The sequence below is a fragment of the Esox lucius genome, chromosome 11 (genome assembly GCF_011004845.1).
Source record: "Esox lucius isolate fEsoLuc1 chromosome 11, fEsoLuc1.pri, whole genome shotgun sequence".
Classification (NCBI taxonomy): Eukaryota; Metazoa; Chordata; class Actinopteri; order Esociformes; family Esocidae; genus Esox; species Esox lucius.
Genome location: NC_047579.1, coordinates 13,794,268 through 13,812,614, shown reverse-complemented (window position 1 = coordinate 13,812,614; position 18,347 = coordinate 13,794,268). Strand labels below are relative to the sequence as shown.

Genomic DNA, 18,347 nt, shown 5'->3' with positions numbered 1-18,347 from the left:
ATATCGTGAAGCTTTGCCCATAGGGGCTTCGCTCCTATTGGTTCAGGGCAAAGCGAGCGAGCCCACGATGTACTCCCTGTCTGGCACCCACTTCACCTAGAGATAAGCACCAAACAGGACGGCCCAGTCGTGGACACCACACCACTGAGCCGCTTCCATCCGACTCACACCCAGCACAAATGTCCTCCACCCCCACACCCTTAAACAGTGCGGCCGAGGCCGCCACCCCACACGTGGAGTCGGCCCTGAACCCACTAGGCGTAGGGACACCACGTGACGAATAGGCAAGATCAATCGCCTCACACAACCAATGAGACAGACGCTGTTTCGACAACGGCTGGCCCACCTTAGGGCCACCGTGACACACAAAGAGTTGTGGCGCGGTCCGCACCGCGGCCGTGCGTAGCACATACTGTGCCAAAGCGCGGACCGGGCACAGACGGTGCAACCTCTCCTCCCTCGCACTCGCATGGGGAAGGGGAGAGAACACCCACAAGACCATCTTCATGGAACGAAACGACGCCTTGATCACCTTGGGCAGAAATTCCGGGTTAGGGAGCAACACTGCCCTGCTGCCATCACCATTGATGGTAAGACAGCCAGGCTGCGTCGACAACGCACAAAGGTCACTGACCCGCTTAGCAGAGGTCAGGGCCAACAAAAGGGCCGTCTTAAGCAACAGCATCTTCAAAGGTATCTGGTCAATAGGTTCGAACGGCGCGTCACACAGTACCTCCAGAACCAACGCTAAATCCCATTGAGGCAACGTCCGCCGCGCCGAAGACGGCGGGACCTGGCCAGAAACCGTTTAACCAAGGGGTGACTAAACACAGACACGCCATTGAACCCCTCATGACACGCCGAAATGGCACACGCGTACACCTTCAGCGTGCCAGGGGACCATTGCTGCTCAAAGAGACCCTGCAGGAACGACAGGACACTGCCGACGTCACAACAGAGGGGGTCCACACCCTTGTCCTCACACCAGCGGGCAAAGGCACCCTATCGGCTAGAGTATCGGCTGAGCCGCCTCCGCAAACCACAGGGCCCCCGGGCGAAAAGGGGCGATCAAGATGAGCGACAGCCCTTCCGACCGCACCCGAGACATGACCGGGAGAATGCACTGTAGAGGGGGGAAAGCGTACAACAGGACTCTCGGCCACGGCCGGTGAGCCAACGCGTCCATGCCCAACGGGGGCCTGTCCTGCGCTCGAAGAGAGTACCACAGGGGACAATGAGCGTCCTCCCGGGACGCGGACAAGTCCACCCGCACCCTCCTGAAGCGCCTCCAGAGCTCGGCCACAATGTCGGGGTGAAGACGCCACTCATCGTCCCGGGGCCCCCCCCGGGACATCAGGTCTGCGCCCACATTGAGTTCTCCGGGAATGTGAAGGGGCCCTCAGAGACCTGAGGTGCACGTGAGCCCATTCCCAAATCTACACCGCCAACAGGTGGAGGGGTAGAGACCTGACCCCGCCCTGCCTGTTCACGTAGGCGACCGTCGTGCGGTTGTCTGACCACACTAGCACGTCCCTTCCCCATAGGGCCGGTGTGAAGTGTAGCAACACGTGCCGGATCGTGTCTAACTCCAGCCAGTTGATGTGGCGCTCCGAAGGAGGCCACACACCCCTGACCGAGCGCGACTGGCACGTCGCGCCCCAGCCTGTCAGAGAAGATGGAAGTATGGGGAGTAAAACCCTCTCTCCCACTGCCCCAACGGGACTAGGGACACCGCCCCCTTCTCCAGAAGGTCCGCAATCTCCCCCTGCAGGGCTGCGACCTCCAAACGGAGACGCTCCTCCTTCTCCTTCTTCTGTCGCACCAAGGCCTCGGTGACAGAAGCACCAAAGAGGGCGTCCTCCTGAAGCGGAGCATTCAGGAAGGGCATCTTCTCTGGTTCCTTCAATGACATCAGGGCCAGCCACTGCTGCCTATTCAGATCAAAACAGGCAACAGTGAAATATACTTTGACCCAATATCCAGGGGATTTCTTAAGATAAATTACGTTCAGTAAAATTACGTTAGACTTGGAATGGAGAAAAAACATCAGAAAAAACATGTTTCCAACCGGCAACCTCCCGAATCCCAGACAGGTGCGCTACTCACTGCTCCAGTAAGGAACCTGAAACCAGCAAGGGCAAGTGTTGGTGACACAACATCAATATGTTAAAAGTGATTTTCTTTGTAATCCTAACCCAAACCATAACCCTAACCTTAACCCAAGTGCTGTGATACCTTACTTTTACCTTACTTTGACGATAAAATGCTTTTATAACATATTCTAGGGACCTTGGTGTTGCTGTTACTCATCTTAACTCCACATATCCAGTGTGGGGCAGTCGGAAGGTTGACTGCCTTCTCATCCAAATGTCCCCGGTTCCCAACACAGGTCCAACTTTTTGTAAAAAAATCGGCTTACATAGCGTTTATAAATATCATAAGTTTGTCTGGCGTTCGTATGTTATTTTACGTTTTAATAACGCTCGTAATATTTGATATGTTGTAACAGCGTTGGTAAGATATATTACGTTTAAATAATTTTGTTATGTTCATACGTTTTGGTGGCACATTGTAATGTAATCTAACGTAACGTCACATATCATATACGAAATCGGATGCCATGGATTTATGTAAAATAGTCTACATAGTGTCCTGAGACCAGATTGAATATATAAAGGATATTCTAAAGTAATTCTTAATTATTGTTCTGTTTGTAACATGATGATAATCCCTCTCCAGAATGACAGGTTGTGGAATCACTGAGGAAGGCTGTGCTTCTCTGGTCTCAGCTCTGAAGTCAAACCCCTCACACCTGAAATAACTGTATCTGAGCTACAATCAGCCAGAGGATTCAGGAGTGATTGAACTCTCTGCTTTGCTGAGGGATCCACAATGTAGACTGGAGACTTTGAGGTGAGTAAGAGTAGTTTATTTTTAAATGTAATTATGACATATGGATCTTTAACATTATAATAATACAACAAAGTGGTTGCTCTACAAAAAGGCACTAAAAACAGCTGTTGTTGTCAATGGGTGAACCTCCACCAGCCCTGAGCTCCCAGCAGTCCACTGTTCACTGGTACAATATAAATGTTCACTGCTCTTCTATAATTAAACCAGCATGAATATATATTAGATTTTTTCGCCTGCATATTGGGTCAAAGTATATTTCACTGTTGCCTGTTTGATCAGAAATATTTCAGGTAATGTGTGAGATTGTTGTGTTCAGTTTCCAAATATACTCTATTTATTTTAATAGGAAATATAATTGACTAATCAAAGGCCGTAACAGAACAGATTTTACTAGATAAGTAAGTTGACTTACCATATCTTCCGCACTATAAGGCGCACTTAAAAGCCTTTAATTTTCTCATAAAACAACAGTGCGCCTTATAATCCGGAGCGCCTTATATATGGATCAATTGGTTAATTAGTTGATCCACACTGGATGTACACGGGGCTCAAGGCGCTCTGTCAAAATGTTTCAGTATGAAAAACCAATAAAAACTATTTAATAATAATAAAATGTTTCAGTACAACTGGTAAACTACAATGCCGCACCGCTTGCAGCATTACGGCTACCGTAGTCAGTATGCAACCCCAGTCAAACGTTTGACTGCAGTATCTTCTATTTGATGCGCCTTATAATCCGTTGCGCCTTATTTTGGGGGAAATACGGTAGTCTAATAATCGTTACAGTCCTATTTTCCAGGTTTATCAACCGTTTCAAACTAATCTTCATTTCAACCCTCTGATGTCCATAGATCCACCCCTCTTTGTCTGTTTATTATAATTCCTGCTACTCCTCCCCTCACACATACACACACACACACATACACATTCACACACACACATACACACACACACACACTTACTCTTCCTGGAACTACAGTACTGTATATTTATTGACTGAGAACATCGATGATTTTCTATACAGGATTTCTATACATTCTAGTGTCATTTATTGGCAATGTCAGTATTAAAAGTATGTCCTTAAGTAAAGTTGACATGACAATGATGTAATATATATAGGATATTCTAATGTTATTCTGAACTATTGTTCTGTTTGTAACATCATGATAATCTCTGTCCAGACTGTCAGGTTGTGGAATCACAGAGGAAGGCTGTGCTTCTCTGATCTCAGCTCTGAAGTCAAACCCCTCACACCTGAAAGAACTGGATCTGAGTAACAATGACCTGAAGGATACGGGAGTGGAGAAGCTCTCTGCTCTGCTGAAGGACCCACATTGTAGACTGGAGACTCTGAGGTGAGTAACACAATTGACAACAGAACAATAAACACGCCTGAGTGCCCCACAACACGGATACGTAACGGGTTGCACCAGGTAGCTGTCGGCAACAGGGTTCGACCCCCCGTATCGCCGGAATTCAATCCGAGGTCGTCGCACTGCTAACCCACAGGGACCGAATCTCCCCTACCTACAATACAGGCCGTACAAGGAGACATAGGGGCCCAATTCCCCTACTGTCCAAACACAAACGAGACACCCTTCTCACATTCCACGCAGACAGTTGCACAGAAACCAATTCCACCAACAGAGAGCTGCTTAACATCCTGCATGAATCACCCAGCAACAGGTTAGCTGCATGGGAATGGTTGTCAGGACAAGGAACAAAACAGGTGCTATAACTAAAATACCCCAAATATAACTTCTAATTACCATACTTCCTCAAATCCATCTATCAACTTCCACAAATCTGGGCACCCTGAATCTCACCCTTTTCGCAGCCGGTCCACAAGCAGGAGGACATGGTCAAAAGTACCTAATAATCCTCTGATATTATACAGACCTGTGTCACAATCAAAGTAAGGATTTGCATACTAGCCAATGGAAAGACAGACATTTCTCAAATGTACCTTAGTTCAAAATTTCCATAACATATGACAAGATATAATATATAGATCAGGGGTGGGCAATATTTTTCACTGGGGGGCCACACTGAAAATGCCAGAGAGCATCGTGGGCCAGATTACTTTTTTAACCAACATGCCTAAAAACTTGCATTTTACATTTATGCATATTTATTTTCCATGCAACACCGTTTTCATAATTGAACTTAATTTACTTCAACTTTCTGTAATTTTCTGTAAACAATTGTTATTATAGCAGGCAAAGGCCTAAAAAATCCTCAACAGAAATGTTACAACACATATTTGCCTTAAAACATAACTTTCCACTCAACAGAGTAAGCTACATTACATAAGGTATAGTGTATAACAGTTATATAGGTATAATAGTTATTAGGGCAGACATAAGTCTATTAAATCACTTCTGAAGATTTTCACTCAAACCAAATGTTGGTATAATTGCCGTCATCTAACTTCATACAGTATACTACATGCTTTTAACGACAGCGATTCCAGCAGCCCAGACCCAAGAAATCAACTTTTAGGGCTACTCACTCAAAATGAACAGGAGAGCCTCGTATGGGCGTTGACAAGTGAGGTGAAATCAGGAGTCATTTCTGTTGAATCAATGTGCGGGTCTGTTTAAGAAGTGTGCGGTTCTGTTTAAGCAGTGTGTGGTACTGCTGCAAGATGTTCATCAGTGAAGTTGCATCTGCGCTTGGACTTGTTGAATTGTAGCATCGGATAACCGTTTTTGTATTTCGCTGCATGCTTGCTCTGAAAATGCCTCTGCAAATTATATTCTTTAAAAACTGTGACGGTAGCATAACATATGAAGCAAGTTTCTTTACCTGCAACATCTGCAAATAAATATTTTCCTGTCAATACATTTTTAAATACCCGGCTTTTGTTATCAACTTTTCTTAGGCTCATTTCCAGAGATAGCCAGCCATCGATTGCGTATAGTACTTACAAATGATAACTCCCGCACGTGGATTGTGGTGCTGGTACCTATGCATCATCATCTTCCGCTAATCCGGGACTGGGTCGCGGGGGCAGCAGTCTAAGCAGAGATGCCCAGACTTCCCTCTCCGTAGACACTTCCTTCAGCTCTTCCAGGGGGACACCAAGGCGTTCCCAGGCCAGCCGGGAGACATAGTCTCTCCAGCGTGTCCTAGGTCTTCCCTGGGGTCTCCTCCTGGTGGGACGGGACCGGAACACCTTCCCGAAACAGATGCCCAAGCCACCTCAGCTGACCCCTCTCGATGTGGAGGAGCAGCGGCTCTACTCTGAGCTCCTGACCAAGCTTCTCACCCTATCTCTAAAAGGATTGCCCAGCCACCCTGCGGAGAAAGCTCATTTCGGCCACCTGTATCCGGGATCTTGTCCCAAAGCTCATGACCATAGGTGAGAGTAGGAACGTAGATTGACCGGTAAATCGAGAGCTTCGCCTTGCGGCTCAGCTCTTTCTTCACCACAACAGACCGATACATCGACCGCATTACTGCAGAAGCTGCACCGATCCGTCTGTCAATCACCCGTTCCATCCTTCCCTCACTTGTGAACAAGACCCCTAGATACTTAAACTCCTCCACTTGAGGCAGGCACTCTCCACCAACCTGAAGTGGGCAAGCCACCCTTTTTCGATTGAGGACCATGGCCTCGGATTTGGAGGTACTGATTTTCATCCCCACTGCTTCACACTCGGCTGCAAACCGTCCCAGTGCATGCTGAAGGACCTGGTTTGAAGGGGCCAACACCATCAACAACATCCGCAAACAGCAGAGACGAAATTGTGTGGTCCCCAAACCTGACACCCTCCGGCCCCTGGCTGCACCTAGAAATTCTGTCCATAATAATTACTAACAGAACCGGCGACAAAGGGCAGCCCTGCCAGAGTCCAGCATGCATTGGGAACAAGTCTGACTTACTGCCGGCAATGCGGACCAAGCTCCTGCTTCGGTTGTACAGGGACCTGACAGCCCTTTGCAAAGGACCCAGGACCCCATATTCCCGAAGCACTCTCCACAGGATGCCGCGAGGGACACAGTCGAATGCCTTCTCCAAATTCACAAAACACATGTGGATTGGTTGAGCAAACTCCCATGAACCCTCCATCACCCTGTAGAGGGTATAGAGCTGGTCCAGTGTTCCACGGCCCGGACGAAAACCACACTGTTCCTCCTGAATCCGAGGTTCTACTATCGGCCGTATTTTCCTCTCCAGAACCCTGGCATAGAATTTCCCGGGGAGGCTGAGAAGTATGATCCCCCTATAGATGGAACACACCCTCCGGTCCCCCTTCTTAAAAAGAGGGACCACCACCCCGGTCTGCCATCCCAGAGGCACTGTTCCCGACCGCCACGCAATGTTGCACAGGCGTGTCAACCAAGACAGCCCCACAACATCCAGAGACTTGAGGTACTCAGGGCGGATCTCATCCACCCCCGGTGCCTTGCCACCGAGGAGTTTCTAGACTACCTCTGTGACTTCAGCCCGGGTGATGTACGAGTCCACCTCTAAGCCTTCATCCCGTGCTTCCTCAATGGAAAACGTGACAGCGGGATTGAGGAGATCCTCGAAGTACTCCTTCCACCGCCCGACGACACCCCCAGTTGAGGTCAACAGCTGCCCACCTCTATTGTAAACAGCGTTGGTTGGGCACTGTTTCCCTCTCCTGAGGCGCCGGATGGTTTGTCAGAATCTGCCAACCTGCTAACCTCTGCCTCAATGGCCATAGCCTTCCTGCATGAAACAATAGTTTTTAGGAGAGGCAAAATTAGTATTTTATATGTATTCCTGAACATTTTTGTTACAAAAATTCATATTTTGAATAAAATAAATGAAATTAATAATGCGGTGAATTAATGAAGCTCTTGGAATTAATAAATGTAATGCCAACATTTCCTTTCGTGAAGCACTGCCTACCCTGCCTACCCTGACCGCACGTCCCTGGTTGAAGTCCCCCAGTAGAACGATGGAGTCCCCAGTTGGAGCACATTCCAGCATCCCTCCCAGAGCCTCCATGAAGGTTGGGTACTCTGCACTGCCATTCGGCCCGTAGGCACAAACAACAGTGAGAGATCTATCCCTGACCCGTAGGCGCAGGGAAACGACCCTCTCGTTCACCCGAGTAAACTCCAACACATGGCGGCAGAGCTGGGGGGCTATAAGCAAACCCACACCAGCCCATCGCCTCTCACCATGGGCAACTCCAGAGTGGTGAAGAGTCCATCCTCTCTCAAGGAGTGTGGTTCCAGAGCCCAAGCCGTGCGTAGAGGTGATCCCGACTACCTCTAGTCGGAACCTCTCAACCTCATGCACGATCTCAGGCTCCTTCCCCGCCAGCGAGGTGACGTTCCACATCCCTAGAGCTAGTTTCCGTGTCCAGGGATCGGGTTGTCTAGGCCCACGCCTTCGACTGCCGCCCGATCCTCTCTGCACCGACCCCTCATGGTCCCTCCTGTGGGTGGTGAGCCCACAGGAAGGCGGCCCCACGTCGCTCGTTCGGGCTGAGCCCGGCCGGACCCCGTGGGGAAAGGCCCGGCCACAAGGCGCTCGCGAACGAGCCCCAACCCCGGGCCTGGCTCCAGGGTGGGGCCCCGGCTGCACCATATCGGGCATCATTAAGGGTTAAAACCCCTATGTATCATAGCAATGCAAATACCTTTCAACTTAAAGGTATTTTAAACAGACAATATGATACTGCTGTACTTATTACTGGGAGTGCCACAGGACATTTAGTTTGAAAATAAATAAATATGCAACAGTAAATAAAGTAACGTAATCTGCGGACCTCGTCAGGTATTATTATTGTTTTATTATTTTAAATGTTTTGGATGTATCGCCCGGGGGCCTTATCTTGCCCAGGTCTGATATAGAGGATATTCTAATGTTATTCTGAACTGTTGTTCTGTTTGACATCATGATAACCTCTTTCCAGACTGTCAGGTTGTGGAATCACTGAAGAAGGCTGCGCTTCTCTGGTCTTAGCTCTGAAGTCAAACCCCTCACACCTGAAAGAACTGGATCTGAGTACCAATGACCTGAGGGATACAGAAGTGGAGAAGCTCTCTGCTCTGCTGAAGGAACCACAATGTAGACTGGAGACTCTGAGGTGAGTAATTGACAACAACACAACAGAGGGGCAACACAACAAAAGCGGAGTACAAACATCTTCTGTTTTCCCACCTCTACCTGCTCTGAGCTACCAGCAGGACCAAGCCTCCATCCCTGGTAAAGACCAAACCCTGTCAGACATCCCAGCAGACCTGGAAGGAAACACACCACAACTAACAGGACCACCATTACAAACAAAAACATATTCTTACATAATAAATAATAATTTCACTTAGTCCAAGTATATCACACATTAGAACTAATCTTCATTCCACCCCTCTGATGTCCACTGATCCACCATTCATTCCCACTGTTTTATAGTTACACTCTTTCTTATTGAAGACATCCCTTCATTCTACCATGTTGTCTCATAGAGACTTGAACTTCCCCTCTGTTACATTTCTTAATGAATTGTCTGGTTACATCATACTGATGCTGCACAGGGATCCATCATAGTACAGAGTAATTTGTCTCAGTTCTGCCAGGGTGGATGGGTGGGTGTCACACAGGGCTGCCTTGTCATGTTGCACTCTAGCGACTCCTTGTGGTAGAGTGTCTGACTAATCTCAGTCATGGTTGTAAAGCTGTGGAACGTGTTACCCTCAAGCACACGTGTATCAGATAAACACTTCTCGATTAAGTGAGCAGTGTGATTAGATATGCTTATAAAATATGTCTCAATCTAGTTAATTAATTTTGACCATCCCGTAACTTCTTTGTGGATGTTGAGACAAGGCAGCATAATGCAGCATAATGCCTTGTCTCAGCATCCACAGGTCATAAAAGATAATTTGATTAGAGATGTGCATGACAAATATTTTCACTACTGATAATTCCTCAGCTTTTGTTATCGAATTGTCGACCCCACCCCCTAAAAAATTTATGTTTACTGTAATTTGTTATACAATAAATTCAACCTTTTATTTAAAAATGTAGTTAACAATCTCAATAATGTTTTAATATAAACAATTAGGCTAGATATACTTTTACTCAGGAAACACAACAGCATCAAATAACCTAATGCATAGGCCTGGCAAACCGTTAGTATTTTATAAAAAGCTTTTACATTAATTACAATACAAATGAACTATAAACGTTGTCAAAAAGCCTGCATTTTCTCCCATGAATTAGCGCAGAGATATGTATGAATTACCTTACATAAGCTAATGCCTTTGTGCCAATGTTTTCTGGCCATAACAACAAAATAAAAAAATTATTGGACCATATAGCCAGCTGTTTTTATACATACATTCCCTTGAAACTATACTTTCTAAATGAAACTACACTTAATAAATAGACTAATAGAGTTACATTTCAGTCTGCATTAAATCAAACAAACCTACCGATGTGTTCCAGTGAATAAACAAATATATTTGGAAGGAATCTTAATAGGAATAAATTATATATAATGAATGAACATAAACCAAATCTGGCTAGCGCATCCATGAATGCTAAATCTTAACAAAAATATAAAGAATCATTAGGCAATGTCCATATGATTATGACAATTTATTCTTGTTCAGTAGAATTAGCATGTCCACATGCTAGACGAGAAGGTTTATTAGTCTGTAGACTTTCAAACCTGCAGGAGAGAAAACCCTTTCAGCCGGTACAGATGTTTCCAGAATGTACAGGTATGTTTTCACTAGTCGTGATCATTTCCTGTACTTGGCTGTTAGACAGATTTGTTTAGTCTATAAGAAATAACCCGTCATTACTGCCGCCAAGTGAGTCGATCTGTAATACAGATTTTTTTGTAAGTTTAAAAATTAGATTAACTTGTCGATAAATGCCATCCTTGTCGAAATGCGACAATTCTGTATATTATTTATTATTATTAATTAATTATAATAAATAATTAATTATCCATAATCTGTCCCTGGTTCCTGAGCCCATACAGTGATGTCCACTACAGAATCCTGTCTGTTTTTAATGCAGTGCAGCCTGAGGGTCCGAAGATTACGGCCATCCAATATTGGTGTTTCGGCCTTGTCCCTTTTATATGCAGAGATTTCTCTGGATTCTCAATCTTTTAATAATGTTATGTACTGTGGATGATGAAATCACCTAACTCTTTGCAATTTAACGTTGAGAAGCATTATTCTTAAATTGTTTCACTATTGGCCTGCACTGTCTTTCACAGAGTGGTGAACCCCTCCCCATCTTCTGAAAGATTCATCCTTTCTGGGATGCTCTTTTTATACCCAATCATGTAATTAGACAATAAACCTAATTAGTTGTATACTCTTTCACCAGGTTTGTTTTTCTTTACACAACTTTTCCAGTCTTTTGTTGCCCAGCTTTTTGAAATGTGTTGCTGGCATCAACATAACATGTCTTAGTTTCAACATTTGATACGTTGTCTATGTATTATTTTATATTGAATCTAGTGTTACGGGCAACCAAGGCTTTCTGAAGTGTTTGAGGCTTTCAAAATCTTATTGTTCTCAAGGCTTTGACACTCAATGCACAGTGGTGTCACCTGCTGGTCAGGAATAAAAATCACATGTTTAATGTTTATATAGATGTACACTCACCTAAAGGATTATTAAGAACACCTGTTCAATTTCTCATTAATGCAATTATCTAATCAACCAATCAAATGGCAGTTGCTTCAATGCATTTAAGGGTGTGGTCCTGGTCAAGACAATCTCCTGAACTCCAAACTGAATGTCAGAATGGGAAAGAAAGGTGATTTAAGCAATTTTGAGCGTGGTATGGTTGTTGGTACCAGACGGGCCGGTCTGAGTATTTCACAATCTGCTCAGTTACTGGGATTTTCACGCACAACCATTTCTAGGGTTTACAAAGAATGGTGTGAAAAGGGAAAAACATTGAGTATGCGGCAGTCCTGTGGGTGAAAATGCCTTGTTGATACTAGAGGTCAGAGGAGAATGGGCCGACTGATTCAAGCTGATAGAAGAGCAACTTTGACTGAAATAACCACTCGTTACACCCGAGGTATGCAGCAAAGCATTTGTGAAGCCGCAACACGCACAACCTTGAGGCGGATGGGATACAACAGCAGAAGTAGGAAAAAGAGGCTACAATTTGCACGAGCTCACCAAAATTGGACAGTTGAAGACTGGAAGAATGTTGCCTGGTCTGATGAGTCTCGATTTCTGTTGAGACATTCAGATGGTAGAGTAAGAATTTGGCGTAAACATTAAATGAGAACATGGATCCATTATACCTTGTTACCACTGTGCAGGCTGGTGGTGGTGGTGTAATGGTGTGGGGGATGTTTTCTTGGCACACTTTAGGTCCCTTAGTGCCAATTAGGCATCGTTTAAATGCCACGGCCTACCTGAGCATTGTTTCTGACCATGTCCATCCCTTTATGACCACCATGTACCCATACTCTGATGGTTACTTCCAGCAGGATAATGCACCATGTCACAAAGCTCAAATCCTTTCAAATTGGTTTCTTGAACATGACAATGAGTTCACTGTACTGAAATGGCCCCCACAGTCACCAGATTTCAACCCAATAAAGCATCTTTGGGATGGGGTGGACCGGGAGCTTCGTGCCCTGGATGTGCATCCCACAAATCTCCATCAACTGCAAGATGCTATCCTATCAATATGGGCCAACATTTCTAAAGAATGCTTTCAGCACCTTGTTGAATCAATGCCACGTATAATTAAGGCAGTTCTGAAGGCGAAAGGGGGTCAAACACAGTATTAGTATGTTGTTCCTAATAATCCTTTAGGTGAGTGTATCGTCTGCAGATTCCAACATGATTTTGTGATGCAGTGGGTAGGCACGTGCTTTCCCAAGGGAAATTAAAATGCCTGGTTCATATCCATATTCTTCTTGCCTTTCCAGACAACACAATTATGCATCCATTGTAATGTTTTACATTATAAAGACAAGAGTGTCATAAGATACACATAAATAAAAAAAAAATATTTAAAAACAATAAACAGTATCGTTTGAACTTTAAAAAGTTAATCATGATCTGGCACCATAACAAGTCACAGAGTGAGAGTCGGTGACACTACCCACTGGGGCTTCGATGGACTTATAATGCAAACAACAAATAAATGACTAAATAAGGTGACCAGTAGAGGGCGGTGTTTGAAAGTCTCAGGCACCAAACAACCATAGAAGCATGTATTTTACAAGAGGATTTGGAAAAAGCATGTGATCAAACGAGGCTTCGTACATCATCAATCACATGGTATTACACCAATACAAGACTCAGCCCTTTAACATGGAGTAGAATGGGTTGACATTTCAAAGCAACCCTTGATTGGAGAGTTTAGTTCAATCTCCTGATCAACAATAGCAGAGTGGCAGCTGAAATCGTGTTTTGTAAAGAGTTTTCTTTTGTAAACGTGGCTTCTTTCCAATTGAGATTTAATTACCAAAGGCTAGGTTGTTAGATTTAGTCAAAGAATTCAAAAATGTAGTTTCAAAATGGGTAGTTACTTCATCAAAACCTTGTGATCAATGATGTCTGAATCTTTGATTACATGCCTTTTTAAACCTTGTTGTAAAATGGTCCCAGTTCTGTCTTTGTTGCCAAGTTGCTTTGACTCACTGACCTCGACACCTAATTCACCATTTTATGAACATAATGTGTTAGTGTTGGGGTTATGAGTTACAGGCAGTGACATGAGACACTATCACATAATGTCTAAATGATTTGTTTCATTTCATATATGCTATGACACTTTATCCTAAACATTACTATGGATAAACAGTTTAAAATACATGGTTACCTGGGAGGCAACCCACCCATTCTGACTCCTAACCTGAGATGATTGCTGATCAGTAGATGTCACTATTGTAAACTATTTAATAACTAAATTAATCTTTAGTAACTATTTTATCTTATTTTTTCCAATCTTAAAAAGCCTTGGTTGCCCTTCAGTACTTGAAAGTTCAGAGACTTTGTTAATGTGAGTATTTTGTGAATAAATGATAATCTCTGTGCAGGCTGTCAGGCTGTCTGGTCACAAAGGAAGGCTGTGCTTCTCTGGTCTCAGCTCTGAAGTCAAACCCCTCACATCTGAAAGAACTGGATCTGAGCTACAATCACCCAGGAGACTTGGGAGTCAGACTGCTCTCTGCTGGACTGGAGGATCCACACTGGAGACTGGAGAAACTCAAGTAAGTCCTGTAGATGTTTTCTCTATCAGTAATCAGTAATGTGGTATTAAGATGTCATGTTGTTTTGCATCATGTAATATGTGTCAAATACAGACCTGCCTACCTGTAATTATTTTGTGTAACATGAACAATAATTATAAATTTGAGGAAAACTCATCATTTACTATATTCATGAAATTCCGTTTTTGTAAAATCACCACCCAATCCGAGTTGGATCCAAGGTCGTCCAGATCTGGTCCAAAAATGTACCGACATGAGGGTTAATTGTCTCTAAATTGTGTTGGATATATAACAGACACAAACTCATCCTAAGGAGAAAAATGTCTGCTCTCTTCCGACGCAGGCCTGTCTTAGTATCTTACCTTGTCTGGCAGTGAATGTTCACTTATCAACTGGTTTTGTTATAGTTCAACATGTTTTATACACCCATCAGCCATAACATAATGACCACCTGCCTAATATTGTGTAGGTCCACATTTTGCCACCAAAACATCCCTGATCGGTGTATATATTTATATAGATTATCAGTGTTATTCACTTCACCTGTCAGTGGTCATAATGTTATGGCTGATCGGTGTATATATTTATATAGATTATCAGTGTTATTCACTTCACCTGTCAGTGGTCATAATGTTATGGCTGATCAGTGTATATATTTATATAGATTATCAGTGTTATTCACTTCACCTGTCAGTGGTCATAATGTTATGGCTGATCGGTGTATATATTTATATAGTTTATCAGTGTTATTCACTTCACCTGTCAGTGGTCATAATGTTATGGCTGATCGGTGTATATATTTATATAGATTATCAGTGTTATTCACTTCACCTGTCAGTGGTCATAATGTTATGGCTGATCGGTATATATGTTTATATAGATTATCAGTGTTATTCACTTCACCTGTCAGTGGTCATAATGTTATGGCTGATCAGTGTATATATTTATATAGATTATCAGTGTTATTCACTTCACCTGTCAGTGGTCATAATGTTATGGCTGATTGGTGTATATATTTATATATATTATCAGTGTTCTTCACTTCACCTGTTAGTGGTCAAACCCCAGTTGTCTTTTATTTATGACTACCAAGTCTCTACCTCCCTTTAAGTCAGAACCCTTTAAGGCAAGTAAGGTAGAAATCAAAATGCTCTTTAACACAAATACAGTTTATGACCACTGTCAGTGTGACACATGCAGTCACTTTTCCCTTCCCAATGTTCCTGGTTCTCCTTTCTATCAAAGTCAGGATCCTGGAACTGGAAAAAGCCTTGTGTCATATGACTTTAGAGATCATACAAAATCTGATCACCATTATTTATGTGTGGAAAGAGCAGCAAATTTGTGAGCAAACATTCATCTATCCTCAATTCCATCAACAGAGTCATTATGGATAGTTTATTCACTGTTTTTGAACAAACATTAAAACCTCATGAACTATTTGAAGAGTAACCGGATGTACATTATTGGAAATGAATTCCAGTGATTGGGAGGTTTGCTCTATTGTGTCAATTGTATCTAATCAAGCATTTTGTTTTTTTATGGGGACATTTTGGGGTAATCAGTGGATTTCTATATTTTGAATGTTGTTTTGTGATTAGTCTCTTACATACACTTACACACATAAACTTGTTCTTCTATTCCTTTGGGGAACTGAGACCTAACCTAAACCTAACCTTACCGTAATCCTCAATAACCTAACCTTTATACCGAAACTTATCCAAACTCTAAACACCAAACTGGTAATGATTAGGAAAGTTTCCCCAATTCTAACAATGTCTTATTGTATATTTTTCCTAAACTCATAATCCAGAAATCATATTGTTCATCGTGGGAACTGTGGTGGAAATGACCAGAACAGACCTCACTATTTAAAAAATAAATATGGTGTGTTATTGGAGGAGGGGTTATGTATGGTGTGTTATTGGAGGAGGGGTTGTGTATGGTGTGTTATTAGAGGAGGGGTTGTGTATGTTGTGTTGTTGGAGGAGGGGTTGTGTATGGTGTGTTATTGGAGGAGGGGTTGTGTATGGTGTGTTATTAGAGGAGGGGTTGTGTATGGTGTGTTATTGGAGGAGGGGTTGTGTATGGTGTGTTATTGGAGGAGGGGTTGTGTATGGTGTGTTATTAGAGGAGGGGTTGTGTATTGTGTGTTATTGGAGGAGGGGTTGTGTATGGTGTGTTATTAGAGGAGGGGTTGTGTATGGTGTGTTATTGGAGGAGGGGTTGTGTATGGTGTGTTATTAGATTAGGGGTTGAGTATGGTGTTATTAGATGGTGTATGTTGGGAGGAGGTGTGAGTGTGTTTTCGGGGTATTGTGTTTGTGTGTGATTGGGGGTTGTGTATTGTGTTTGTGTATGATTGGGGGGTTGTGTATTGTGATTGTGTATGATTGGGGGGTTGTGTATTGTGTTTGTGTATGATTGGGAGTTGTGTATGATTGTGGGTTTGTGTGGTGTGTTTGTGTGTGATTGGGGGGTTGTGTATTGTGTTTGTGTGTGATTGGGGGGTTGTGTATTGTGTTTGTGTGTGATTGGGGGGGGGGGGGGGTGAATGGTGTTTGTGTGTGATTGGGGGGTTGTGTATTATGTTTGTGTATGATTGGGAGTTGTGTATTGTCTGTGATTAGGGGGTTGTGTATTGTGTTTATGTTTGATTGTGGGGTTGTGTATTGTGTTTGTGTGTGATTGGGGGTGTGTGTATTGTGTTTGTGTGTGATTGTGGGGTTGTGTATTGTGTTTGTGTGTGATTGTGGGGTTGTGTATTGTGTTTGTGTGTGATTGGGGGGTTGTGTATTGTGTGCGATTGGGGGGTTGTGTATTGTGTTTATGTTTGATTGTGGGGTTGTGTGGTGTGTACATGTTCTGGCAGAATGGAGGATGTTTAATAAAAAAATGAAAAAGTCATATTGTGCGTGTGTTTGTGTGATTGCAGAAACAATTATGATTAGACATTTTCAAAAACGTTGGGTTGTGTTGGGTGTGTGATGGGAAAAGGGAATTGTTGTTTGTGTGATTGTGGAGGGGGGTTGTGTGTGTGTGTGTGTAAGACAGGTTGTGTGTCACTGAATGACAGTCTGCTCCTCTGCTTCTTCCACAGTATGGATCATGGTGGAGAGTGGAGGTTGAAATCAGGACTGAAGAAATGTAAGTGATTTATTATACAGAACACAAATACAGCTGGTGTGTGTGTGTGTACGTTTGTGCATATTTGTTTCATTCTGCATGTGTGTGTATAATATGAATGATGATGATGTGTAATACTGTGTCTTGGTCTCATCCATCAGATGTCTGTGATCTCACACTGGACTCAAACACAGTAAACAGACTCCTCTCTCTGTCTGAGGAGAACAGAAAGGTGACATGGAGAAGAGAGAAGCAGCCGTATCCTGATCACCCAGAGAGATTTGACTACTGGTCACAGGTGTTGTGTAGAGAGGGTCTGTCTGGATGCTGTTACTGGGAGGTAGAGTGGAGTGGGGGAGGGGCTGTGATAGGAGTGACATATAAAGGAATCAACAGGAGAGGATATGGTGATGACTCTTGTCTTGGACACAATGACAAGTCCTGGAGTCTGGCATGTTATGATGAACGTTACTCTGTCTGTCACAATAATAAGACAACTGGCATACCTGTCACCTCCTCAGACTCCCACAGAGTAGGAGTGTATCTGGACTGGCCAGCCGGCACTATGTCCTTCTACAGGGTCTCCTCTGACACACTGACTCACCTGTACACATTCAACAGCACATTCACTGAGCCTCTCTATCCAGGGTTTGGGGTTTATTATTCTGACTCCTCAGTGTCTCTGTGTCAGATGGTCCCTGTGTCAAACACAACATGATGTTTCACTCTAATTATGGTCATGTTCAGTAGGACACTGTAGTAAAACACTGACAATAACTCTCTAGTAGTGAGTAAATATATCATGTGATTGTAAATATTCCCGATTATTCACCACTGAAGATTTAACCTGTAAACTAGAGTCATTAATCAATGAATAAATCACCACACTGGTCTATAAAACCTCATCATCATTCATCTGGTTGTTATTGTTTATCATTGGTGTTGTAAACATTGATGTCTGTAGAATGTTTATTTATTTAATTGTTGACAAAACATTCCTGCTTCTGTATATTAATTTCAGTCTCCCAGATTTGACAGAATAAAAAAGGTGTTTTAATCAATCAAAAATCAAAATGTATTTATAAAGCGCTTATTACAACAGCAGTTGTCACA

The 18,347-nt window shown here is 43.5% G+C and overlaps 1 protein-coding gene across 1 annotated transcript in view; it reads left to right on the top strand.

The window, feature by feature from the left end:
• The window catches only part of LOC114840301 (NLR family CARD domain-containing protein 3-like), a 101,808-nt gene extending 83,829 nt beyond the window's left edge, over positions 1-17,979 (top strand). Inside the window, exons 8-11 of the mRNA XM_034294927.1 lie at positions 4,095-4,268; positions 16,981-16,990; positions 17,243-17,255; positions 17,396-17,979. Coding sequence (XP_034150818.1) covers positions 4,095-4,268; positions 16,981-16,990; positions 17,243-17,255; positions 17,396-17,952 — 754 coding nt within the window. The 3' untranslated portion in view covers positions 17,953-17,979. The remainder of the gene's footprint in view (positions 1-4,094; positions 4,269-16,980; positions 16,991-17,242; positions 17,256-17,395) is intronic.
• Positions 17,980-18,347: the final 368 nt, after the last annotated feature.